The sequence below is a fragment of the Oryzias latipes genome, chromosome 8 (assembly GCF_053564925.1).
Source record: "Oryzias latipes strain Hd-rR chromosome 8, Olatipes_Hd-rR_3.1".
Classification (NCBI taxonomy): Eukaryota; Metazoa; Chordata; class Actinopteri; order Beloniformes; family Adrianichthyidae; genus Oryzias; species Oryzias latipes.
The window spans coordinates 4594426-4620822 of record NC_136244.1 but is presented as its reverse complement, the minus strand read 5'-3'; the positions used below and the strand labels follow the sequence as shown (position 1 = coordinate 4620822).

The 26397-nt window shown below is 42.0% G+C and overlaps 1 protein-coding gene across 1 annotated transcript; it reads left to right on the top strand.

The window, feature by feature from the left end:
• Positions 1 to 1960: 1960 nt before the first annotated feature.
• On the top strand, positions 1961 to 22052 carry hook2 (hook microtubule-tethering protein 2). Its single transcript, XM_011478577.4, has 22 exons — positions 1961 to 2231; positions 5511 to 5593; positions 5903 to 5975; positions 6118 to 6168; positions 6251 to 6383; positions 6524 to 6591; positions 7136 to 7201; positions 7340 to 7420; positions 11698 to 11864; positions 12565 to 12705; positions 14028 to 14229; positions 14304 to 14414; positions 14777 to 14864; positions 15023 to 15083; positions 15318 to 15455; positions 18333 to 18420; positions 18851 to 18885; positions 18964 to 19046; positions 19119 to 19222; positions 20459 to 20560; positions 20644 to 20715; positions 20791 to 22052. The coding sequence occupies exons 1-22, from the start codon at positions 2187 to 2189 to the stop codon at positions 20929 to 20931; spliced, it is 2133 nt and encodes a 710-aa protein (XP_011476879.1). The 5' UTR covers positions 1961 to 2186; the 3' UTR covers positions 20932 to 22052.
• The last annotated feature ends 4345 nt before the right edge of the window (positions 22053 to 26397 follow it).

Sequence of the window (26397 nt, the reverse complement as noted above, 5' to 3'; positions counted from 1 at the left end):
AGAAATAATTGCTCAATCTAAGCTGCTGGCCCTCGCACCTCCGCCCTTCTAGTTCCCCCCAGAGGGACATAAGTGCGTCAGAGAGGGGTTGGAAAAGAGGAGAAGTAATGCCTTTTGACTTTCAGGAAGGAAACCCATCTGGGGAATAAGGAAAGAGAGAACGGGTGAAAAGAGGAATTAGGATGGAGGAAGAGGAGCCGGCCAAAAATAGAGAGCTTCTGCTTGAGTCTGGCTCTGCCAGAGCCCCACTTCTACAGCCGTTCAAATGTTATTAGACAGCAAACGCCTGCAATGGGCCCCCAAAAGTGCTCCATTCTCTTGGGTGTCTAACTAGTTTCTGGTAATTGCTTGCCCTGCACAGAAACACCTGACAAGGTGAATAGAAAATGGGATTTTATCTCCACCAGGATTCCCAGTGAGTTAAGCAAAGTAAAGTTATCCCAATAACAGCCATTTGAACAGAATAAGTAAACATCTGTATTCCTCCAGCAGGAGAAACATCCTGAAAAACAGGACCTCTGTTCAAACAAATATGGTAAAGCCAGATGTAAGGTGGTGCTGTGTGACCAGACTGGTTTTGGATGGGAACGTCCAGAGGCACAACAGACATTTCACATCATGCAGGTGTTAAAGAAGCATTGTGGACTCACACACACTCACTCCCTGGGTTTGCCAAAGCAAACAGAAAATCTTCTGGTGCAACTAGGTTGTTGGTGGTTTGAATTGTATTAGAAAGTGGGAAAGAGGCAATGGGTGATATGCAGATTACCAATGGAAAGGCGTACGTGTGAGACAGCATGTTGTTATTTCTGACTTCTGACAAAAACCTGGAAAATGATTTTGTAGCTAAGTGACAAACCAATGGAAAATCGCTGATAACCTCTGATGATGGTCCATGGTACTTTTACAAAACCTTTAAAAAAAAATTATTCGTATTGTGTCCTGGAAAATGTGATGTTCAAATCACCATAATGCTGTGGTTTTTGTGTTATGGCAGCCAGTTGTGCAATGCTCTGTCCCAAAGCTTTTTGTCAACTACAGCCATCCAGTGGTGCTTTCAGGTACTTTGAAGAAAGAACAACAAGACATCGAAACATCAAACAGCTTAATCTGACAAATAAAAATTAATGAAGTCAGCTTCTGAATTGTTTTCTGCTTATCCAACGACCTATTTGCAAGATTTTTAAATTGGCATTCAAGTGAATTATGGGACATGGCATGTAATGTTTATATACACTGAGACTTCCATTAAACAAAAAACTGGAGAAAAATTACTGTCATTTATGAGGAAGAAACCTTCAACACATGGAGACATTTGTTTAAAGAGAGAATCATGTACAGGCATGAACAATAAAGACTGAGAGAGACAGAGAATAAAGAGTGAGGAAAGGTTTCCAGGTGCAACATGGGGCAACTATCAGTATTGTGTGGTAATCACCATGACTCTTCTGGTGATTTACAAGAGGACTAGCTTCAACACTCATCCAAGAATTTTGACATTTATTATTTAAAACCCATTTAAAATCAGCAAAAAAAAAAAAAAACAGCACACACGCATTTCAAAAAACACATAATAATACATTTAAAAATATGTATGTATTTTTTTAATTAATAGTTTTTTGTAAAAAAATATACTTGAATGTTTTTATTTATACCATGTCAAAAAATTTAATAAAATCGTTATTCTAAAAAACTAAATTGACAACTGTAGGAAATTTATGCACAAATACTTTTTCTAAATCGTAGCTTAAACTTTTAAACACAATTTCACTTGAAGATAATTGCCATTATTCACAGAAACTGTTGAGCTAAAATCTATTTTAGAGCGTTTTAACGCGTTCAGTAACTTGTAAATAAACAACACTTTGAACTTGCCAGCATTTAATCAAGCGTTAAAAAAGAGCGTTAAAAGTAGTCCATAATTTCCATAATTGTTATTTTTCTCGTGACCAGACACGCTGACCCGTAACATTATCCGTTTCCATGGGGACCCGCGCTCCTACGGAGGCTCGCAAGGACAATAGGGCCCTGAAAAAGCGAAGCGGAGCCGGAGGACGCAGCAGGATCATGTCTGACGTGGAAAGGATCGCGGACTGAGTTATAAACTTCAGGGCGATACAAGTCTTAAGGGTAGAAAAGGGACATAAAGTCTTCGTCTGTCCGCTAGTGACGTCTTTGACAGCAGAATGAGTCTGGACAAAGCTAAACTGTGTGACTCACTGCTAACCTGGGTAAGTTTGAAACTAGCTGCTTAGAGACCAGTGGGGTTAGCTACCAATTGCTAACACAGGTGACAGCAGCAGGTGTTGGTCAATTATCCCAAATATGGAGGATGTTTGTTCGTGGACAACGACAACTTTGTTATTGTTAAGCTTTAAGCCCTCGTTAGCTATTAAAGCTAACTCTTTTTCATTTCTTGGAGTTTATTTCTGGTGGTTTACCCCCAGAGTGACTGATGTCACCACCGTTGTTGACTTATGCCATTATGCAACCAAACAATTCCAAAAAGACCCGAGAGACTCCAGGAACCGCGTAACTTAGACCAGCCCTACCGGTGACTTGTTTTTTTTTTTTTTAGGCTCAGTGGAAAATCCACTCGGGCTCACGTTTCCACGCAGCGTGAAGTCAAAATCTAAACGCCATCTGATCTAATAAGCGCGTTAAGAACTCCCACATAGAGATTTAGTGGATTTACATGCGCATGCGTGCAACTACTCGTGCAAATTGTCCCGACTCCATTCCAGACTGCAAAATTCAATAAATGTAGCAGCAACAAAAAAACCTCCCGCTTTGGCCAGTTTGCGGTGGTTTTAGCTACACATAGAGTGAGATCTAAACAAATGGAGTGAATGCTATCTTCACTTATAATATTTAGATCTGCTGACATCTTTTGGTGGCGGTAGTGTGATGGTAGGGGATCTCAGCATCTCCACAGTTTGTGATCAATCCCTCCAATATGACAGCCGCACATGGCGCCGAATACTTTCAGAATTTGGGAGTGGAGAGGATGGAACGACCTGACCTCAACCTTGAACATGTGTGGGATCAGCCTGGTCATAGCAGAGTGACCTGCGACAAATGCTTTCCAACAGTTACAGGCTTACAGCAGCACAAGATTTATTTCTCTAAACCGTCGTTTGATTCATCAAACATCCACAAAAACGGCCACGTCAGAGCTAACAAATCGACATCTATTTTGTCATCATAGAACTACAGGACAGCATTCATTTCATTCGTTTTGCATGACAGGAGTTAAATATGTCGTCGTTCACCTTTCAGCATATCCCTTCAGCGGTCGCCACAGCTTATCCGCTTTCATGGATTCACTTTGGTTGTTTGGCAGAGATTTTGACCCAACCCTGTATTTTATCCGGGCTGGGGGCCGCCATAGGGAGACTCCCCCCTGTTATTTATTATCTGTTCTTTTATTTTTTTATGTTATTTTATTTTAGCTATCTAACAAACCATTTTCCCTGTTGTGGGATCAAAAATAAGTTATATTCTTATTCTTGCATTTGTTAAAGTATAAAATTGGAAGAATACAATAAAACAACAAGTAAATGTGATTGGTGACTGAATTGTTTCTCTCAAAATGGAGAGATACTAGAGAGACAGTTAAAATGGAAAAAGTCAATGATTAAAGATTTTGACATTTAGGTCATCTTTCTGACAAAATTAGTAAGCGGTTATTTAAAAGAGAATAAAATTTGTGTCTTTCCAACATTGGAAAAGGGAATCTGTTTTAGAAAACTCTTTTTATTCAAAGGATTCCTTGGTCAGACACAATGAAAGCCATGTTCAATCATGAGGTATCCACATCCAGGTATCTCTGTCACACAAACTGCTGCTTTTTTGGTTTATTTGGTTCCTTTAGAGGCGAGAGTGTTTAAAGAAACTCCTCTGCCTTGTAACAGCTATGAAGTTTGGCGGCAGATGCATCATCATACGGGCTGGAGCCACTGCTGCAAAGGTTCTGTCACCTCTAGTTTTAACCGGGTTCTCTGAACAACCAGCAGACCCTGGTCACATGACCTCAGTGACCTGCTGGGAGTGTTTGACTGCACAAGGTATTTTATGTAGACCGGTGGTTGGGTATTAAGAGCTGTGTTTGTTAAAACCAGGATTTTAAAATGTACTCGGAAACAGATGGGGAGCCAGTGCAGCTGGATTAACAACAGGGTGACGTGTGAAAACTTGGATGAATTAGATGAAAGCCTTGCAGCAGCGTTCTGGACAACCTGGAGATGTTCTAAAGATGTTTTGCTTAAACATGTGAAGGTGGAGTTCCAGTAATCAAGGCGAGAAGATATAAAAGCGTGGATGAGCATCTCCATCTCAGAACGCGACACAATTAAAATCAGTTTTGCAATATTTTTAAGAAGATAAAAACAAGAACGAGCAAGTGACCCGACATGAGAGTCGAGGGATAAAACCGGGAGTCGAGAGTCACCCCAAGGATCCTGACAGAGGGCTTGATAAAAGAAGCAAGTGGACCAAGCAGCTGGACTATCTGGGGGAGGCAACTGTCAGGAGCACAGACTAGGACCTCAGTTTTGGCTTCATTAAGTTGGAGAAAGTTGTTGTTCATTCAACTCTTGACCGAATCCAGACAAAAAGCTGAAAGTCATCAGCATACAAATTATAGGAAATATCATTAAAATAGCTTAAAATATTCTTCAAAGGCAGCAGATACAAAATTAACAATAAAGGTCCCAAAATTGAGCCTTGTGGCACACCATAAGTGAGGGATTCAGAGGAGGATTTAAACTTGGAAAATAAAACAGAAAATGATCCACCAGTCAGACAAGTTCAAAGCAAATCCGGATACCCTAACCCAGTTTTTCCATGACACTTTGACAAGAATTACTTTTAATTGTTATTTCCTTTTTTATTAACTATTTTCGGTTGGTGCTGTGGTTTTTATCAAGGAGAAAGTGGACCCTGGCTAAAAAGAAAAAAAAAGGTTGAAAAACACGGACTTGGAGGAGGCTGATTTTATTTCCTGATGTCTTTTTAATGGAAAAAAAGGTTTTCTAATCCTCATCCTGGTTACACAAACCAGGTTTTAGATTTCCACAGAATTCGAGTTAAACTCACCGCTTTCTAAAACCTTTTTGTTGAAGGTTAAACTTAAAAATGTTTTTCCAGCACGTGAAGGTAAATATTTTTCACAAATCCTTATTATGCATTTATGCTTAGTAAAAATAAATAAATATAGACATTTATCTTTTATTTTTTGCCTCTGGGATTAGAAAAAATACATGTTAACGAAAAAAGTTAGAAGTTGAAATATTAATCCTAAATTTGGTATAAAAAAAAATCCAAATGGGTACAAAAACCTGAAATCTTTCTGTAAATTTAAGTCCGATCGTGTTTTTACACTTACGTCGTATTTGTGTTACATTATTTTTTCTGGATAAAAAACGAGGACTCTGTCACGTCTGCCTGTCAATAAGCCTCCGTGTGTTCTGTAAATGTGTGTCGTAATGAAATTCATTTGTTGTTCGCAGTTGCAGACGTTTCAGGTCCCATCATGCAGCAGTAAATCTGACCTGACAAGCGGAGTGGCCATCGCACATGTGCTGCACAGAATGTAAGAATGTGCTTTTCATGTCGAAAACCTGGTTGGAAAAAGGATTTCCTGAACATTTATTCTAATACAGTTAACTAGTAAAGTTTAAACATGAATTTTTTTGTACAAAGCTGCTAAAGCTGGATGAATAACTGCCTTCATTGGTTTGCATGTTTTTGCTTTATTTTCTGTAACTTAAAGAAACGACTTTAACCAAATGTGGTGTTAGAGTGCCGGCGTGGGCCGCTTTGCCCCCTGGCCTCTTTCTGAATCTCGTACATCCAAATATACATCGCCGCCGCTGCGGCTCTTCTCGTCTCTCATTAACAGAGACCCCTCTTGGTTTAATGAGACGTGGTTAGGCCGGATCAAGGAGGAGAGCGGGGCCAACTGGCGCCTGAAGGTAATTGGTGAAACAGCAGGACATGACAGGATAGCCTGTAGCTACCTGGAATGATAAGGATGTGAAGGATTTTTTTGACTTCCTTTTACTTTATTTTAAAATTAGTACAAAGCCTCTAACTCTATGGTTTTGTTTTTTTCAGGTCAGCAACTTGAAAAAGATTCTTAAAAGCATGATGGAATATTATCAAGATGTGAGGGGATTTATTTTATTTTTTATTTCATGGTCGCTGTTTTGTTGAAGAAAGAAGTCTCACCTTTCTCTCCTGTCGTCAGGTGCTCAGCCACCAGGTATCTGATGAGCATTTGCCCGACGTGAGCTTAATAGGAGAAATGGAAGACGTCACTGAGATGGGGAAGCTGGTGCAGCTTGTGTTGGGTTGTGCTGTCAGCTGTGAGAAGAAGCAAGGTAAGGAAAACAAACACACTCTCTCTAGCTGCAAAAACTAAGCTACTCTGCTCCTCAAACCCAGAACAAACATGGATCTTTTCAAGCCAGCCCGGAAACTTTGAGCAGGATTATTTGGACTTGACTGATTTTTTTTACAGAGCAAATCCAGCAGATTATGACACTTGAGGAGTCTGTGCAGCACGTGGTGATGACAGCCATCCAAGAGGTGAGCAAACATCATCACAGACAGACCAAGGTTGTGTCCGAATTCCCACCCTAACCCCTACTAGAGAACTATATAGTGCAGCATTATATAGCGCCCTGAATTTTAAAAGCAATTCGAACACCGTGCTCACTACTTTGTTTTTGTTTTTTTTTAAACGGCGGAGATGACGTCATGGATTTCACAGAGTTAAAATCTAGTTGATATGATTGTTTTGCAACGATTTATTTTTGAGTCCACTGTCTTCTGAAGATAAAAACGTTGAGGATTCATTAAAAATAATACATTTAAATAGATTTTTTGGCAAAAATTGTTCAGAAGCAACGCATCGTGGTCTACATTCGCCGAACTAGTGAGCATTGATGCACACTGGTTTTTCGCAGAGACTTCTGGGGAATTTCTAGGGCAGCACTACAAAATGGCGAACGCACTATAAAGTGCACTATGTAGGGGTTAGGGCGGGAACATAGCCCAAGTCTCAACAAAAATACCCAGAAAAAGTCCCAAGAGTTGAATTTCTTCATCCACCTTTGTGGTTTTGTCTCAGCTCTTAGCAAAGGAGCCTTCATCAGAACCAGGGAGCCCAGAGATGTACGGAGACTTTGACTTCCAGGTGAAACACGCAGCAATAATCCTCCTCTTTATTCCACCTTGTGAAGGCTCCGCCTGTCTTTTTTGCCCTCTTTTCTTCAAAAATATTCCCTCTCCATGGCATTAGACAATCAGATTCTCATGCAGCCTGTCTTTGCAGTCCAGGAAGTATTATTTCCTGAGCGAGGAACCAGAAGAGAAGGAGAATCTGAGCCAGCGCTGCAGAGATCTTCAACATCAGGTGTGTTGGTTAACATCCTGCCTGGAGCATATTTTCCAAGTTTTTGCCCTCTACTCCAAATCCAATGAAGTTAGGTTTATTTTTGGAAATTTATTAAATAACTGGAAACCTATAGATTTATATATTTTTTTATTGATATACTTATACATATTTTATATAAATAAAAGAACAACAGCCGCATGGATTCTGTCAGGCCGCTGATCCATCCTGTACCCCCTAATAATTAACAGTAGAAGCAACAACTATTTATAAATTGTCCGTTGTTTCATACTTTCATAAATCGGGTTTGTTATACCTTGTGCCAACTTATGGGATCCAGATGACTCTCCACCCCACAAGACAGTGCGCTGAACCTCTTTTCTTCAAGAATTTTTTAACTTCACTGGTTTCCATGGATTACATGAAATTCCCTCCACCTTTGTCATGGTAGGGATAACACGTCAATGTAAGGGTGGGGTCATCTGGAACCCACAAGATAGCACAAGGGGTAATTCTAAATTAGCCAAACAAGTCTTTTTTTCTTTTTTTTTTTTCTTTTTACTCAAAAAGCTGTCGTTGTTTTACGTAGAATATGTGGAAAACAATGCAAATGGGACGATAAACTCCCAAAAGCCGCAGAATAAAGTAGATCATAAACATTCATCTTTTTACCCTTTTTGAAGCAAAATATGAGCGCTACGAAACAAACCAACGACGTCAGACACAAATTCTGGCAGGGGACGCATGTCTTGGCACAACACCGGCGTTAGAGCGTGAGAGCGCTGCATCTTTTCTGTCAATGGCAAGAATCCAGAACATGATCAGGTTTTCAGGCTGTTTTTGTTATGATTTCATGGCAAAAAGAATCAACTGGAGGCAGAATTAGGAGAAAAGAGTGGAGTTTTTTTCTGTCAATCAGCTCCCCTTTAGTATATCTGTTCTTGTTTGCTCAGCAGGTTTGAATTTGACTTTCCAGTTGGTTCAGACCACAGGTGACTGACTGAAGCCCCTTTTCGCGTGGAGGGGGTTTTCAATAGGATAACACAAACGACTCCTGTAGCCTGGGGAAACTCGCAGCCCAAATCCAGAGCGCATTTCTTCAAAGGGTCGTTAATCCCCTTAGGATATCGACAGATTTCTGTCCCTTAAGTTTTGTGGATGGTGACGTTAGCCCCCCTGTCAGCACCTTTTAAACCCAAACAATCCAGAATGGGGGTCAGCTTTCTGTCACATAGTTATATCCCAACACAGGTTTGTGTTACAAGTACAAGTATGTGACAGGAAGCTGACCCCATTTTGGGTTATTTTGGATTTTTAAAATATGTCCCCTGGGCAGCCCCTGCCTCACTCACTCCTGGACCTTCTGTGGCCTGGGTGGGTGGCTGCCTGGAGCGTGGGGCGGGTCTCCCTTAGGGGACCCTGGCTCATGCATGGGGGTTGGGGAGGGGGGATGCTCGTCTGGGGCTGGACCTCTGGGCGCGACGGGGGGGCCATTCTTCTGGTCGGGCTGGAGCTTGCACTCTCTTTTTCCCCCATGCCTCTCTGGTCTCTCTGGCATTGGGGGCCCCTGTGGTGGTCCTGCTGGCTCTGGCCTGGGTGGCGGATATGATTGACAGGTGGGCGGTTTTCCTCTATCTGCTGTACTGTGCAGGTGTTGGGGGTCCTGGCCACCACTACTGCTTCGGAGGGGTCTTGGTGTGGGGATGACTGGGCACTCTCCCCCTTTTATTTATTTATTTATTTATTTTTACATTCTATCACCCACCCCAGAAGAACATAAACACTCACTCGAGCACAGGTGTTAGCTCACCTTTGCACAAATAGTTCGCTTGACTGAATGAAATGTCTCTGTATCTGTTGGTCTGAATGCATAAGTATGTGCGTGTGAACCGTAATTGCATAGTGTACATGTTGACATGTTTGTATGTGAACATTTTTGAAGCCAACAGGTATGTTTGTAACATTTGAGTCTGTGTGCAGACAGGCCCCGCCCCTTTTAGATTTATTATACATCTAAACCTGACCATAATGACTATAAACTTCCAGCAACTTGCTTTATGATTTTACCCCCCCCCCCCCCCCTCACTATAATCATCCTCCTACACCCCCTCCTCACCAACAAAAAAAGGCTAAAAAATAAAATTACTATGAATAAAGTTTAGTATAAATTACAAAAGGGGGTTTATTCAAATATACACCCTGTGTGTCAGAAGATTCACCCCCCCGTTGTAACAGTAAAATATGTCCAACACAAGAGGCTTTCACTTCTTGCTCAGTTGTTGGATAGGACAAGTTAAAGCAAAAAAAAACACACATTTTTATGTTTTGTTTCTGCTTAAATCAAGGCTGTACATTGTAATAAAGTGCAGTTAGTCTGACTTGGTGTTGTTGGATTGTTGCTGCTGCGTGTTTGAACCTCCTCCTGTTTATCGATCTGCCTGCAGGAAGCCGCGTTTCACACCGCTGAGCAAGGAGGGACTGATTTAGTTAAGAGACATTCTGGTCGATGGTTGCATAACATCAAGATAAAACTGACATGTTGCCTTGGGACGCAGCAATAATTTGTGCTGCGCTGAGCCCACCTGTTTGTTTACTTGCTCAGCCCACACGTTGGAGATTAGTCACTGGTGTTGTTTTAGGAGCTATTTACTCTTGATGGTGCAAAGCAACAGCATGAAATCTGTACTCAAAGTTCAGCGATGGGTTTTTCTGGCTTCCAAGCCTCCTGATGAACCAAAAAGTCCAGTTTTTGTTTTTTAAACTGAACTGCAAGTTTGTGTAACTTTACTTGTAACTGTAACTTTTTTTGATGCATCTTTTAAGGATGGGTCTTTCTTTTCTCCGCAAAACCTAAAGCTACGTTCACACCAGTGCAGGTCTTTCAAGGTACTTTTAGCATATGGTGTTCACACAGGTCTGTCGCTACCCGATATTAGCGCATGTATTTAGGAGAAAATTAGGAAAGGATTGGTGCAAAATGTCTAAGCAGTGCTCCAGGTTTTTTCTTTCACAGCTCTATTCTGATACACCAAAGACTTGGTGTCATATCATTCTGGTGGCACAAACCCCTATTAATACTTTCTCCTTTGCGTCTAATTGTCAAACTGTTGACACTTCCGTGAATTATTATCTATACCTTACCAAGTTCAACTTTTAACCTTCAGCATGCATTTCATTGCAGCAGGTTTTGCATGTAGAGCCTACAAACGGCCTTCACAACCTGCATAGTGACCATTGACTGTAAATCAGAACTGGACTGAGCAACCCCTCCCCCTTCCAGTCCAATTGGGAGGACCCACTGGTCCCCGAAAGCCAAAATCCTATAGATTTCTATTGAGAAATGCACAGCTGTGACTCAGTCATTATGTCTTTCAGGATAACCATTCTTTCTCTTCTACCTTTTATTAATATGTTCTTGCTAATCCTAATTTTTTTTCATTATAATGTTGCTATAGCGCAAGTTATAAACTGACCAATCAGATGCCTCAATAACAGTAGGTGGCCTCGCATCAAACTTTCAAAGCGTTTGAGAGATTCTTCTGAGCCCGCTTTCAATAGAAGGGGTGTGGCCTTCTAACATGCTCACTCCTGATTGGACAGAGTGGTTGCCATATAAATGTGCACTCAGACCGTCACAAACCAATCACGGCTTACTCAGGACGTTTGGTTCCAACGTGGCAACGGACATATCACGGAAAAATGGCGACTGAATTGACTTCATTTGGTTTGAACTGGAAACGAGGCATTTTCTATTGGTGACATCACATGTAATCAGTCCGGTTATACATTATACAGTCAGTGACGTAAGAACACACAACAGAAGCCCAAAACATGTATATGTGCATTTAGAATAGACTTTTCATTGAAAGCGGTCCCTTGAACGTGCGTTTCTGAGTCTACTGTAAATGAAGCTCAACTTTTGAGGCTTATTTTTTCCTCACCTTTTGAAACTTTGAAGGATTTATTTAGCAGTTCGGTGATGACTTTTGACCTGTTTTAGGCCCAAAATAGACACTAAATAATCCAGTTTCTTTTTGTAAATCCTGTTGTGAGTTTATAGCTTCAAGGCTGCAGATAAACTCACACTGAGAAAAGTTCTGTTTAGTCAGAAAAGCTGCACATCAGCTGACCGCTGATAGCATGTGAATGAAGAACAAAGCATGTGTTGAAAGTCCTCTTTGCACTTCCAGTTGTTTGTTTTCTCCCACATTCTCCGGAGCCTCCTGCTTTTGAAACCACTGCTTTTTCTCCGTTGTCTTGTTTTGTGAGGGTTCTGTGTTTCTGCCCCCCTCCGGCAGCTGTCGCTGAGTTTGGAGGAGAAGGCGTCCATGCAGGCAGAGATCTGCTCCCTGAAGGAGAGGCTGAGCTGCTGCGACTCCCTGGACGCCTCCGCCTCCGCCATCACTGGCAAGAAGCTGCTGCTGCTGCAAAGCCAGATGGAGCAGCTTCAGGAGGAGAATTACAGGTATTTTTCGGACTATAAGTCGCTCCGGAGTACAAGTTGTAGCAGCAACAAAAAAAAAAATGCAACAAAAATCATATATTAGTCGCTCTTTTGGGAGAATTTTAACAAAATATGGAAACTAGAATGGATATTTCTTAGACCTATTTTAACTTTCAATACATGTTCTATGGCTGTACGTAGAGCCAGAAAAATGTCGTAGAAATGTGCATAGCTACGTGTGCACGGGAGAGTTTTGAACAAGGAAGTCCAAAATGCTCATTTACGCGTTTAAATAGACTTTTCATTGGAAGTGGCTGCTTGAAAGCGCGTCATTGATGGTGGTGAGACGGTAGCTTGAGCGGCTGTTTCTCTGCGCTGCCGTCAGTAGCAGATACATCTACACACACCTGCAGTGCCCTCGAGCGGTTGTTGCTACTTATTTTTAAAAAACACATAAAACTCGCATCCGAGTCAAAGACGCAACCCTGACCAAACTATGCAAAAGAAATGCGACTTATAGTCCTGACTGGAGGCTTCTCTCACCCCACATGTACAAGTTCCTCAGGGATCGAAGAGAGGCGGATTTTCAAAGGCATAAAATCAATTTTCTAATAACTCAGTGGGTGTATTTACACCAGAATCAGATGCTTTTGACTCATCTTGTTTCCTTCAGTGTCTCTGCAATGACTCTCCCACTAATGTAAACCCCTGTGCGCGTCAGGCTGGAGAGCAGCAGAGATGACATTCGAGTGCGAGCAGAGAGGCTGGAGCGGGAAGCGGCCGACCTGCAGCAGCGCAACGACGAGCTGACCAGCCTGGCTGAGGAGGCCCAAGCCCTCAAAGATGAGATGGACATTCTCAGGTGAGAGGGGCTCCGACTCCCTGATCCATCCGAGCTTCAGAGTTGATCATCCTAGTGAACAAAATGCAGATTTTCACTCAAATTTATGCTGTTCTTTTTTATTCAGTCAGCGGTTGTTTTTCTTTTTTTCTGTATCGGGCTTTAGCCCTGAGTCCAGAAATGACGTTTTGTTTTTTAAAAAAAGACTCAAATCCTAAAAAGCTTGAAATCAAAATTCATAAACAGTATGTTAAACTTATTGGAAAATGTAAAAAACTAAAAAAAAAATGTATTTGCTTTTTTATTTAAGTCCTGAAAGAGCGAAAACAAGTTGTATCTTTGAGCAGAATCCTGTGTTGTTTAAATTGTTTTAAGCCTTTAATTTCACCAAGTTTGACTCCAAACGACAAATTCACATCTGTGGAATGCCAGTAAATCCTGAAGGACAAATTGCAAACATCCAGATGATCAAGGAGACTCTTAGTTCCTGTTCAGGATGAGCCTCTAGATCAGTGGGTCTCCAACCTTTTGCAGACGGATTTAATGTCAGACAATTTTTGTTCACGGACCGAAGTTTGCGTTCCATAACTTTAGGCTTCAAGGTTCTGGGGAGGAAAAAAAATCCATTTAAAATGTAGTTTAAAATCTGTAGACATTAGTAGCTTTTTTTGTTTGTTTGTTGGTTTTTACAGATGATCATTAAATGAAACAAAGGTGTTATGTAAAAAAAATAAAAAATAAAAGCAGCATTAGAGTTTTTTCATAGAACATCTTTATAACACTGAGAACTCAACCCAGTCTTGGATCATCTTTCAGGGCAAAAAGGTTGATTATGTTTTTACATAAATCCTAATTGTATATTTTTTAACACAGGAATATTTTCTGTGCTAAAGTTTCCTAACAGATGCCTGACTAATGCCCCCTTGGTGTTAGAAAATGTACAAATGTCCTTATAATCTGAAGGGAGCTCTTGTTTAAATATTTTTCTCTGAATCTTATCTAAAAAAAGTCTTTGGAATAGGGAGTTTGAGATTTTTTCTCTATAAGCGATGTATAAACAGAGCGTTAGTTTTATTCAACTCTTCACAAGTAGCTGTTTATTTTTTAGTGTTATTATTTCTATTTTTAAACTTGTACTTAGAATCCATTCTTTGTTTTCCTCGTCTGAGCTGGATGGTTGTGCACCAGAAACTATGTCCTCAAAAACAACACAGGATTTTTGGCTAAAGACGGCATAATCATAATTAAAAGACCACTGGGAACACTTTGAAAATTGCTCAAAGGATGATTGGACCGAGTCTTTAAAGTGACCAAAATGTCTGCTGCTCACAATCTTCATTCAGGCATTCATCCGACCGGGTAAACCAGCTGGAAGCCACGGTGGAGACGTACAAGAGGAAGCTGGAAGATCTGGGTGACCTACGCAGGCAGGTGCGCCTCCTTGAGGAGCGCAACACCGTGTACATGCAGCGCACCTGCGAGCTGGAGGAGGAGCTCCGCAGGGCGAACGCCGTCCGTGGGCAGCTGGACACCTACAAGAGACAGGCGAGCAGCGGGCTGAAGGGAGATGTTTACCTGCTTCAATCTCTGCTGAGGTCGAAACGTTCTCTGATCTCCAGGCTCACGAGCTTCACACCAAGCACTCAGCGGAGGCCATGAAAGCTGAGAAGTGGCAGTTTGAGTACCAAAACCTTCACGACAAGTATAATGCTCTTCTGAAGGAGAAAGAGGTGATTTTTCCATGTCGTAGGTTTTTTTTCTTTTTAATTTTCCTGACAGCAGTTGTGTAGATCTGCAGGAGGGTTTGTTGCATCACAGATATCGTACCATTCTTCCACCAACTCCCACATCCTGCGTCAGTTCTCGCACCCACTGAAATGTGAAAGAAGTGATTGTCCTGGGTTACTGTGGGAGGACGTCAGTTACTAGCTTGCTCCCATCTTCTTTTAATTTAAACCAGACCTTAACATGGTGCAAGTCTAAACGTGGAAGCACCCTTACTTGAGTTTTAACGCCGTCTCTGCATGATTCCAACAAAACAAAAACAAAAACCGTAAGGTGTTTCATCTGAGTCCTGTGCTTTGCTCTGCAGCGCCTGATCTCTGAGAGGGACACGCTTCGGGAGACCAATGAGGAGCTCAGGTGTGCCCAGGTGCAGCAGAGGTTTCTGAGTGCAGCAGGTGAGTCAGGTGACCTCAGCGCAGAAGGAAAACTCTTCAACGCTGCTGCAAACCGATGTCAGCTCAGATGTTCTTGAATGTTACAAACTGTCATTTAAAAAAATCATTTAGGTAGTACTTGATTGTATAAAATGTGTCATCTGGTCTTTATATTACAGGAGGAGACCTGAGTGACGGCGTGGGGAACCTGGCTGCAGAGATCCTCCCCGCCGAGCTCAGGTATGTCCTCCATCGGGCCGTCTGGGTGCAATCGCAGCAGCTCTTCTGAACGCGCTGTAACCATCACTATGCCACTCCTGCTGTTGATGCATCTCACAGACGCGCGTTTATTTTTGGAGGCTGGAGGTGCAGCTGGCTTGGGAATGGCGACACATGGCATGTTTGGCTTTAAAGGTCTCCATCTTCTCCTGCCTATCCCCCTTTTTTTTTTGGTTTGTTTTGTTGTTTCTTCAGGGAGACTGTGGTCCGTCTTCAAAGTGAAAACAAGATGTTGTGCGTTCAAGAGGAGAACTACAGACAGAAACTTGTGGAAGTCCAGGCCCAGCTGGAGGGGGCTCAGCGGAGCAGGAACACCCTGGAGACCCAGGACAGGTAGGACAGTGGGAAGTCCACATGCAGAACCACTTCTCAGTCTCTGAGCACTCGGGCCACCATATTGTGTGTTCCTGGATGTGAAGCTGGTGGTTTGGCTGAGGAAAGGAGTGATATCTGCCTAAATGTCAACTCACCCTCTGGACTGTGTGCTCAGCGGAGCTGTGTGGGCGGGGCTGGAGGACAGACAGCAGAAAGCCAGATTGTCCCTCGACTGTGTGTGTGCGGTTGTGTGTTTACGTGCCTGTGGGCATGTGGACATGTGGGTGGACCGTGTTGTCTTTGTGTGTGTCCATTACCACACCAGGCCGAGGGTGTGGGAAGCCTCCTCGGTAACAGGAGGAGGAGAGGAGTGGAGGGAGCATGCTCAGTAGAGCAGAGCAGAGAATGACCAGGTGGCACCGTTGCTCTAGTGGATGAAGCTTCGAGAAGAACCCGGACCCATAAAGGTTTACTGGGAATCAGCAGATGGTAGCTGCAGGTGGTGTGACTCCTGGCTTCTCTTTGTAAATTGCTTCTCCTCCTGTGGAATAAATAGCTGAAAAACAACACGTCCTTTAAGTGGAAGGCATCACATATATTCCAGTTGGGACCGTTCAGGAGAGAACTGATGGGATCTATTCCGAATATTCCAGCATGAAGACACAGGAGCCTCTACTGTTCATTAAGGAGGATGTCTTCAGGCTGTGGAGGGATTGAGAGCAAATCAATAATCAACTGTATATGAGAACCGGACTGAGTGACCCCTGCCTCTAGCACTCCAAACAGGAAGTTCCCACTAGTTCAGGGGTCGGGAACCTTTTTGGCCAAGAGAGCCATAAATGCCACATATTTTGAAATGTAATTTCGAAAGAGCCATACAATAATGTAGTGTCCCTTTCCCACACTGAGGCACGGAGACTTAACCTCTTTTAAGGTTCTTTATTCGGGTTACTGCAGACCGCGACAAACGCCGAACAATTAATTCAGCAACTCCTGAATCTCTCCCGCCGAGACGAGAGCGCGTCTCCCAACTTTATATTCCCCTGCTCCCGCTGCAGCCCTCCCCTTTCCCTTATTCGGCCCATAGCTGAACCCCATTGGTCCAAACTACCTAACAACAGGCTGAGCGACAGAACTGAGAGCCAATCAGCTCTCTGCTTGATGCGGTCAATGAACTCCAGAACTTTTAACGCGGCCCAACAGCCATCCAACTCAGTCCGCGACAATATGTTTAAAACTAAAATACAAGTGAATGTGTGCATTTGATGTAATTTCAACCTTTTTAAAGTACAATAAGTCTGTGGATTCTTTTTAATAACATTGTTATTCTGTTGCTAATAAATGATGAGTATTTCTCGTGGTAGTTTTGCTGATGGTCTAGTCTGGTTTACGTGGTGAGTTTCTGCTTCATGCAGGCGTTGAGACTTTAAACGTGATCTTAGGTTGGTATGAATGTTTTGTAGATGTGAGACAGACTGCTCACATGCGGACCTGGAGCCAAACACACATTCACACGCTGCAGTGAGTGACAGGCAGTGGGTTTTACCTATTTACAATCCCTGCGCGATTCACCTGCTGCCTGTCCCCACAACACCTCAGCCCCACCCTCTGCTTTCTCCCTCACACATCCCGTCCCCGCAACTGCGCGCTCTTTCTCAGAGACGGGAGCGCGCAGTTTTAGGCACGGCAATTCACAGGTTTCCGGGTGGTACAAACTCTGTGAATTAATAGACAATTTTAAACTTATACTAGTGCTGGCGCAGATTTGTCTCTCTAAGCACCGCTACTACTGCGCGCCTCTGCCATCGCATCGCGCACGAGAAGGACTGGTCTAATGAAGAAAAAAAATTTGAATTAAAGATTTGTCTGCGAGCCACATGTGACCATCAAAAGAGCCATATATGGCTCGCGAGCCTTAGGTTCCCGACCCCTGCACTAGTTCCAAGAAGACTTCTATTGAGTAATAAACAGCTAAATAACCATTCCTGCTTCCTCAAATACCTTTTAACATGTTGATCATCTTAATTTTTTTCATGACATTTCTTATTCATTCCTAGTTAGTCGAGTCATAAACTGGCCAATGAGCAGAGAGGCGTGATGTTTCTTACCAAAACGTCCTATTTTGGTTTCATCAGAGGAAATTACCGGCCTCTCTCATATTGAAGTGGCAAATACCTTTTTGCTCCACTGTATATAAAGAAAATTAAGCTTATTATTGCATTTCTTAGAATTTTTTTATTTAAATTGCTGTGAATTAGTGATAGACGATAATTTGCAGTTTAAAATAGATTGTAGTTGTGACATAGAAGCTACGATGGGCGGGCTGTAAGCTCCCTACTCTGCTCCATTCTGATGCCGACAAACGGATCCATGAACGTCTGAGGTGGAATCTGGATCCAGCTGTACGGTTGGATAGCTCCAAAATCGCTCGCCATTATAGCTGCACCGGTAATGTTAAGTTGGGGATGTGAGAGGCTGTCAGCTAGTGGGGGAGAGTGTAAACAGAGAACTCTCAGAAATGGGGAGGGGTTGCTCCGCACCAAAAACTCAGGGATGAATTTCTGATGAACTTCTGCTGAATCTCTGTCTTCTAAAATGATGCAGGTTCTTTGATTTTATGAAAAGAAAATGCATATTTATTTTATAATAAATTAAAATATGATTGAAAGTGTACTTTAATTCAAAAAAACTATTTTCTGGGATGAAATGTTTTGGTGAAACGGTGAACTACTGAGAATTTGCCTGGAAGAAGCTGGCTGGATGAGAAAACTTTGCCAAGTACATGTAGAACAAACATGAGGTGAAGCCGGACCAGCTCCTGGAGAACACAGAGGTCGTGTTCTCCATGGGGGTCCATCACACCGGGGTTTTCATTTGGTCCATTTGTCTCTGCAGGCTGAACCAGCAGCAGATCTCAGATCTCCGCTGTCAGGTGGAGGAGCTGCAGAGAGCTCTGCATGAGCAGGACAGCAAGAACGAAGATGTGAGTTGAAGAGCTGCGTCTCCTCCTGAGGAGACGCAGGGGATGTGTTTTGCTGTGAAGTGTAGTGGGCAGAATGCTGTGCAGATGTCTGCGTGGCGCTCTTCCTTCCCTGAAAGGAGGAGGGCGGAGACACTTTGAGGACTGCCGTGTTGTTCCTCCTCCTCCTCCTCGGGTCCGGATGACTTTAACCCGTGTTTGTTGTGGTGACTCGCCGCTAACGCCTGCCCCTCTCTGTCTGCCTCTCTCCGCCTGCCCCCAACCGTCAACTCTGCCAAAATCAGGCCATCGTAAGTACCCCCCCTCCCCACCACCGTCCGACTGGCCCTTCATTTGACTCCCATAGCTTGATTCCACTGCTTCTCCTGTGTACACAATTGAATGTGTGGTGAAGTAAAAATTAACATTTTCCTTTTTTATTTATTCTATCAAGTCCTCTTTACTAAAGAAGAAGCTGGAGGAGCATCTGTAAGTGTTCTCTCCTGTTGTTACCTGTATCAGGAGGACGTCACCCAGGACTCACTTTTTGATGCTCTCCTGTTTCAGGGAGAAGCTCCACGAAGCCCACTCAGACCTCCAAAAGAAAAAAGAAGTCATCGATGACCTGGAGCCCAAAGCCGACGGCAGCAGTAAGCCGTTTCCGCCTCTCTCTGCAACACTTTGGGTTTCTGTTTATAACCGTGGATTTCTTCATGTCTCAGTGGCGAAGAAGATCGATGAACTCCAGGAGATCCTGCGGAAGAAGGATGAGGACATGAAGCAGATGGAGGAGAGATACAAACGCTACATGGAGAAAGCCAGAACAGTCAGTCCTCAGTGTTGCTCGTTCATGCTTGTATCATTTTAAGGTGTCACTCCCATCCTCTCTTAAACTATTCTAAAAGCATTCCCAGTGGTCTTTAAATTATGAGGATGACATTATTAATCACAATTTTATTAAAAAAAAAACCTGTTGTTTTCTTGGACACAGTTTCTGCAGAGCGGCAGGAGTTCAACCCCTACCCCACTTTCCCTCCCTGTTGCCGAGGAGGGAGCTTTTGGCCCGCCCTGGTTTTTTTTTACGTTGTTGGTCCCCAACCCGCAGACCGGTATCAGTCTGTGGGACAAAAAAAACAACCATAACCTTCATAATTTATTTCTGAAGGAAGTTTTATTTTTAAAAACAACTGGATTCTCTCCACAACATTCCACTCATTCTTGACACACGTGAAGTCACTCAGTCACGTGTCAAAAATACAACTGGTAGTTTCTTAAAGCAGCTGCACAGACAGCTAAATAGAATCCCCCAAGCTAACAAAATGAACAAAGAACAAACGTGTGGAAAGTTTCTTTTTACAGAAAAGAACCAATGAGGAAGCAGAAGAAACTTTAAAGTGAAATAAACCAAAGCTCCATTTAACAGACAAAAGACTTTACTCCAAATATGGATTTAATGCAACAATTATTCCCATCGACTATAATATTCAGGAACCAGCTGTTTAAAGTTGCAAGTATACCGCTAATAAAGTTATTATTATTTTGAGAAAATATCATCTTTAGTGACTTTTTTTTTTGTTGCACCTTAAAAGGCTGAGGTGATTTTCTTGGCAGTTATGGGTTAAAAGAAAGTGTAGATCGCATTTTAAAGGGTTAATAATGCACCAGGCCAATCCAATAAATCTACTCTAAAACGTCAAATCGGGTGATAACTGAACTTGAATTTTCTCCGCTTTACCCCCAGGAGCTTTTGGAGACCAAATTGAGATGAAAAATTTGAGATTTTAATTTGTTTCCTTTTAAAAATGACAAACCTGAATCTGAGGCCAAAAAACAAAAAGTCTTGGAAGTTCTCCTGATTTAATGTAGATGAAATTTGCTTAGCTGATCCCGCCCACATGCCTGACACAGAAAAAAAGGGTTAGTTGAGCCGGGTTACATCCCATCAACTCTGGGAGCAGCAGATCATACAAAGGACGAGACAACATGCTTTCTTCATGCGTGTCATTTCTCTCAAAACTCTTTTGGTCCAGTGTTATTGAAGGATTGTAACGTTTGTTTGCAGGTGATTAAAACTCTGGATCCCAAGCAGCAGCCGGTGACTCCTGACATCCAGGCTCTGAAAAATCAGCTGACGGAGAAGGAGAGGAAGATCCAGCATCTCGAGGTGTCGCACAATCGCTCAAAAACACGCAGATCCTCCAGCCGACACCAACCTCACTTTGATGCGTCTTCATGTTTTTGGCACAGCATGACCACGAGAAGTCCAGGACGAGGCACGAACAGGAGGAGAAGCTCATCATCTCCGCTTGGTACAACATGGTAGGTATATGGATAAAAACACGGTTGCTCAGCTCCTCCCCCAACAATTCAAAAGCGTCTCACCATCCACTTCAGGGCATGGCTTTGCATCAGAAAGTCACAGGCGAGCGCCAGGGTCCCTCCAACCAGGCCATGTCCTTCCTCGCCCAGCAGAGGCAGTACACCAACGCCCGGAAAGGCCTGACCCGACTCCAGCCAAGAGGAAACTTCAGCTAGGACGCGTCTTCCAAGGTGGAAGGATGAGAGCTCCCTGCCTCTATGCCTTCTCTGAACAGATGCACCTCACAAGTTAGATTTTCTCATGCTGCCCCCTGCTGGTGAATTTGTGTCGTCTCAGTGGAGGATCAGGGCTGGAAAAGGTGGAACTATGAAGGTGATTTTTATTTCCTATGTAGCCTTTTTTCTCCTCTGTCCTTAAGTCTGCTGTTTGTTGTTGCTTGTTTTTTATGTTTTAATTTTTTTAAAGTGACACTGTGGAAAAGTGAGGCCTTTTTCCAGCTTTTGCTATTCTGATGGTACATCACTGCACTACTGACTCTTGTTGTTGTCTAATTTTGCTTTTTTTGTTTTGAAAAATGTCAAACTGTATGAAGATCGTGATTCACTTGAACATTAGACACTAAACCCAGCGATTCTTATTAGACTTTTTCTAGACACACCAAAGCACTTTGTTGATGAAAGCTGTGTTTCCTCAGTGCCTCACAAATGGACTCTATTGTGCACTAAGCTGTTTTTAAATTATGATTGACTGTGGAATATCCCTACTGTTTCATCATTTGTCTTTCTGGTCTTCATCTGTATTTTTGTGTCTCCCCATCAAAGTTTGAACAGGGTTTTCTGACTGTGGGTGAAACGTTTTCTCCACTTCAGGCAGCTGGAAGACATGAATGCTTGTCTTTAAAAAGGTGACAAATGTCCTTCACAGACTGTAAAGTGTTTGCTGCTAAAGTTTAAAGGAAATGTCAAAACTGGATTATTATTATTTTTTTTTTTTTGCTGACAGAAAGTAAGGCAAAAATTGATCAAACACTTTTTTGTTTTAGTTTTTATCTTCCTCTTTTGGTGTATCCCATATCAGAACTGTACATCCCTGAAACTGTGCTGTAACCTGCGCAGACCAGAATCCTGCTGTATTTTATGAGCACGGTTTTCTACTGAGCTTTAATTCTTATTTATGGTGATGAGTTGTAATGACTGGCGTCTGCATGGTGTGAAGGTTTTCACGTTAGGAGATGAAGATGGTCGAGTAGATGATGGCACGCTGCTGTTAAACGCAGGGATGGGGCACGAGCTAGTTCTGATTTTCAACAACAAATAAATGGGATCTTAACCTAAAATCTGCTGTTTTGGCTTCACTTTCACTCTCTGTAGTTCAGTCAAATGTTTGGGAGGATCTCTGGGTGAGTTTCATCTAAATCCATCACAAACGAAAGGCCAAGACGATTAGTCAAACTTCCCACATCCTTTGTGCTTCTGTCAAAACAGCCGAGAGGAGTGAGGAAGGCATTGTTTATGTTTCACACCAGCCGACGTCAGCGGAACAAAGGAACATGAAACCACATCTGCACCAAAAGACCATGTGGGAGGCCGCTGCAGGTCATGACCTCTACTGTCAAGTCGGCGTGTGAAGCTGCCGAAAAAGCGACTTAGAATCTAATAACTGGATCAGATTGTTTTTTTGTTTTTTTATTAAACCGCACTTCAAAGAGGTCGGCACTTCATTTTTATTTAACTGTTTTATATTTACCAGGAAAATTCTCAATGAGATCCACCGATTTCTTTTTCGCAGGAGTCCCGGCCAAGAGGCAAACCACAACACAACCCAAGATATTTAAAATGTAAAAAATATATGTAAGTGTTAATGATTTAAATGGTTTCTGTACTAAAGACTAATGTAACTTATTTTAAAATTTAGGGCAAAGTTCAGGAATTCCAGATTACTTCTGGTTTCTGTTTCCCTTATTTCATAAAAGAATTTTAAGGATCCAATCCAATGAAAATCATGATTTTTTTTTTTTGTCTTTTTTAATAATTTGCTTTAAATTAAAATTTGATTTATATTGTTTTTTATAGAGAAAGAAAAAGAAAAACCACAGGAGAAAAAAGGTAAACTCTGATAGAATTTATGTCAAAAAATTTCATATTTACAACAAAAAGTGAAAAAGCCTTAAACTACTGAAGAAATACTGGAATAATAGAAAAAGAAAAACACATCTTAAAAAGCATTGTTCTTAACTGAAAAAAATGTAACTAAACTTTTGAAAGTATTTAGCAGAAACCAAGGGAATCTAGGGCTAATGTCTCTGGGGGATTCAAGTTCTTTCATTTGGTTCCCTTTTTTGTCTTCTTTTTTGAAGATTTTCTCAGACCCAGAAAGTGTCTAAGTCTTTTCCAGAAGGATGGATTCATTTTGGGTTTTTCTGAGAGATTTTCAGGGGCCTCCTCCATGTCCTGAAGAGCCTCCCGGGGTCCACAGGGGTCTCTGGTCTCTGTGATGGTCTCTGAAGCTCGAGTCTCCATCAGGGTGGGGTTGACAGAGATTACAGGCAAAAGCATCTGCTGCTGGTCTGGATCAACTTCTAGCACCAGATCAACCAGAGAAATGTTCTCCTGCAGTTGAGTTTCTAAACTCTCCATCTGAAAATCCAGGTCATTCTGAGATGTCGCTATTGTCATAGAGTCCATCTGCCTGCCTGACGTCTGGAAGAGAACGTCCTGCTCAACTTTGAGGCTGGTAGCAAGTTCCACAGTTTTCAAATCTTCTCCTGAGGGAACTTTTGTTTCCTGATCCAGCTCTTTTCTGGGCGTCTCTTCTTCTCTGGCAGCAGAAATGTCGGCTTCATATTTGCAGCTGAGCTCTTCATAAGACACCTTAAGGTCCTCCAGCTCTTTCTGAAGCAGTGTCTCGTTTTCTGTGAGGTGCTGAACTGAAGCTCTCAAACTTTCTGCTTCTTCTCTGGCAGCAGAAATGTCGGCTTCATATTTGCAGCTGAGCTCTTCATAAGACACCTTTAGGTCCTCCAGCTCTTTCTGAAGAAGTGCCTCATTATTGCTGCTGTGCTGCAGAGTGGCCATCTGCAGGCGGAGAACATCCAGTTCTTCTGCTAAAAGATGGCTCTTTTCTCTCTCTGCCTGGAGATCTTTGGAAAGTTTTTCCTCGCTGACAGCAAAAGCCACCTTCAGCTCTTCGTAATCCCTGTGCAGATCTTTTTTCTTCTTCTGCTTCAGAGTACTCTGCATCATGGAAGCTATTTTAGCTTTGTCCAGAGTCTCAGGTTCAGCATATCTTTGGATCCTCTCCAGTTCTCGTTTTGTTTCTTTGGCTTCATTGATAAATCTCTCCTTCAGCTTCTTCTGATACTCCAGAGTCTCTCTGGTTTGCTGTAATTCCACATGAAGGTGAGCTGCTCTGGCGTTTTCATGCATGAATCTGGATTTCTCCATTGTCAGCAGATTCTGCAAACGGTCAATTTCCTGCAGAAGGTGGGCGGGGTGGGGAAGCATGTTCCCTCTGTGGTTCTGCCCCCTGTGGTCCTGCCTTCTGGAAAAAGAACCTGGACCTTGATACGCCATGGTAGAGAGGAGGATTTATTTCTGGTAAAAGGTTGATCTCCAAAATGTGTTAGGAGCACAGTCTGAGCGTCTCAACACATGCAGGTCAAGCAGAGATTTGAACCGGCAGTTAGGAATTGTTTTGAACCGTTCTCATGGTTACGCACATGGGTAAGTTCTTTGAGCTTTGTGACGTCACTTTAGGACGACTTTGACTTGATGCTCCCTAAACTCCGCTTCCTTTGTTTGTACGTGTTGTTTACATTTTTCTATACTTGTCATAATTGTATACAACTGTCACAAATTGTAAACCTCAAGTGCCTTTTCAGTAAAAAAAAGAAAAACTCCGTTTCCTCATGTTTAGTCACTGCGTCCTTAATGTTCATCCTGACTCAAACTTTACTCAATAAATTAATATGATGGAAAAAAAAGTATACGCTATCAACGTGTCTCATTCTCATTCATATGTAAAATGAATGTATGTCAGACCCCCCCCCCCCCTCCCCCGCCCAAAAACATAAAAAACAAAAACTGTTTCTTGGAGCGCGCAGCGTCTCACACGTGACCGCGCACGCGCCGCTCAATCGGAAAATCTCTAAAGTTCAAATAACATTTAGGACCAGTATTTAAACAAAAATCACAGCTGAACAGAGACTTTTCTAAGTAAAGGCTTCAGTTCATATACAAAAGAATCGGAGTTATGAGTCCCCCCCACCACCACCACCACCACTACCACCACCAGCAACTACCCCCAACTACCCCTGGCTGCAGCCTGGGGGTAACCCACCCAGCGCCCCCCACCCGCCTCACACACAATGTGACTACACTTTTTTTGTTTCCTGTATTTATTTGCCCATTTTACACAAAAAAGCATGAATTTTGTAAACTGGTTTTACAGGGGGGTCAAACTCAGTCGCACAGGGGGCCTAAATCCAAAACACGCTTTGGGTTTTGGGCCAAAAAAAGATAAACATTTACTGAAGACACTAACGCTAAACTTTTAAACTTTTTAAACCTTTAAAACTTTTTGAACATGAATATGAATAAAAACAGAAATATGAATCCAGAATGAATCAAGTTAAACCTAAAATAACGTAAAATATTTTGCTCTCCATAAAAATATATTCTGTCAATATTATACAATTATGAACATGCTGCAGAGCAAAAACAAATAATACCTGGAAATATTACTAAGAAGAAATAACAAATCATATCATTCTGTTTTCTTTGCTCTTTTGTTTTGTTTTTTTAGAGCTGGACTCCTGACATCATTTCAAGCAATAAGCTCATTTCTTGGTGTGTGACATCCTGTGTGTGTCTTTGTGAAACGTATCAGAGGGATTTGATTTTTTAAAAACCTGTTATTGTGAATATCATTTTTAGGTATTATATAACATCAAAAACTAAATCATAAAAATCATGGGTTACCCCAACATATTTGGCATTTTCCTAATTTTGTGCAACACCAACAGTAGAAATCCTCCAAAAAAGAAAAAGCAGTCCGCCAAACCTCTTTTTCTTCTTCAACACCCCTCATTCTGTCACTTAATTAATATGATAAAGAAAATGGTATTTGACATTTCATTTTCAAAAAGAATTCTGGTAAATGTGTAGCAATTATCAATTAGAAATATCGAATTTGACAATTACTATGGATTAACAGAAATGCTTTTTCATTTCACAATGTAACTGCATTAAATGACTCAAAAGTGATTCACGCAGAGCAGCCGGACGGACTTCGGTCTGAAGCGCACGCCGTAACAAAGCCCCCTTTCCCTGACTGCAAACACAAAGCTATGAGTCCGGCTGCTCTGCGCAGAGACCTCTACCGCTCGTTGTTGTCCAGATAATGAAGCAAAGTTTGTGTAGAAACAAAATACAGTAGTTTTCAAGATTTTATTGCAATAAATCTCCACCAATAAATCTGAACATTAACAAGAAAAAACTATTTTTATTAATTAATAAGAAAAGTATTTAACATCTAGCCTATTACCTTTGTATCGAGCAAAAAAGTCAGCTTCAGAGAGACAGAAATATTTATTTAAAATTCAATTCAACATTACAATTAATTGTAAAATTTGAAAGAGATGCGGACATGTTCAGAGATTTAGCTTTTGTGGATCCTGACCA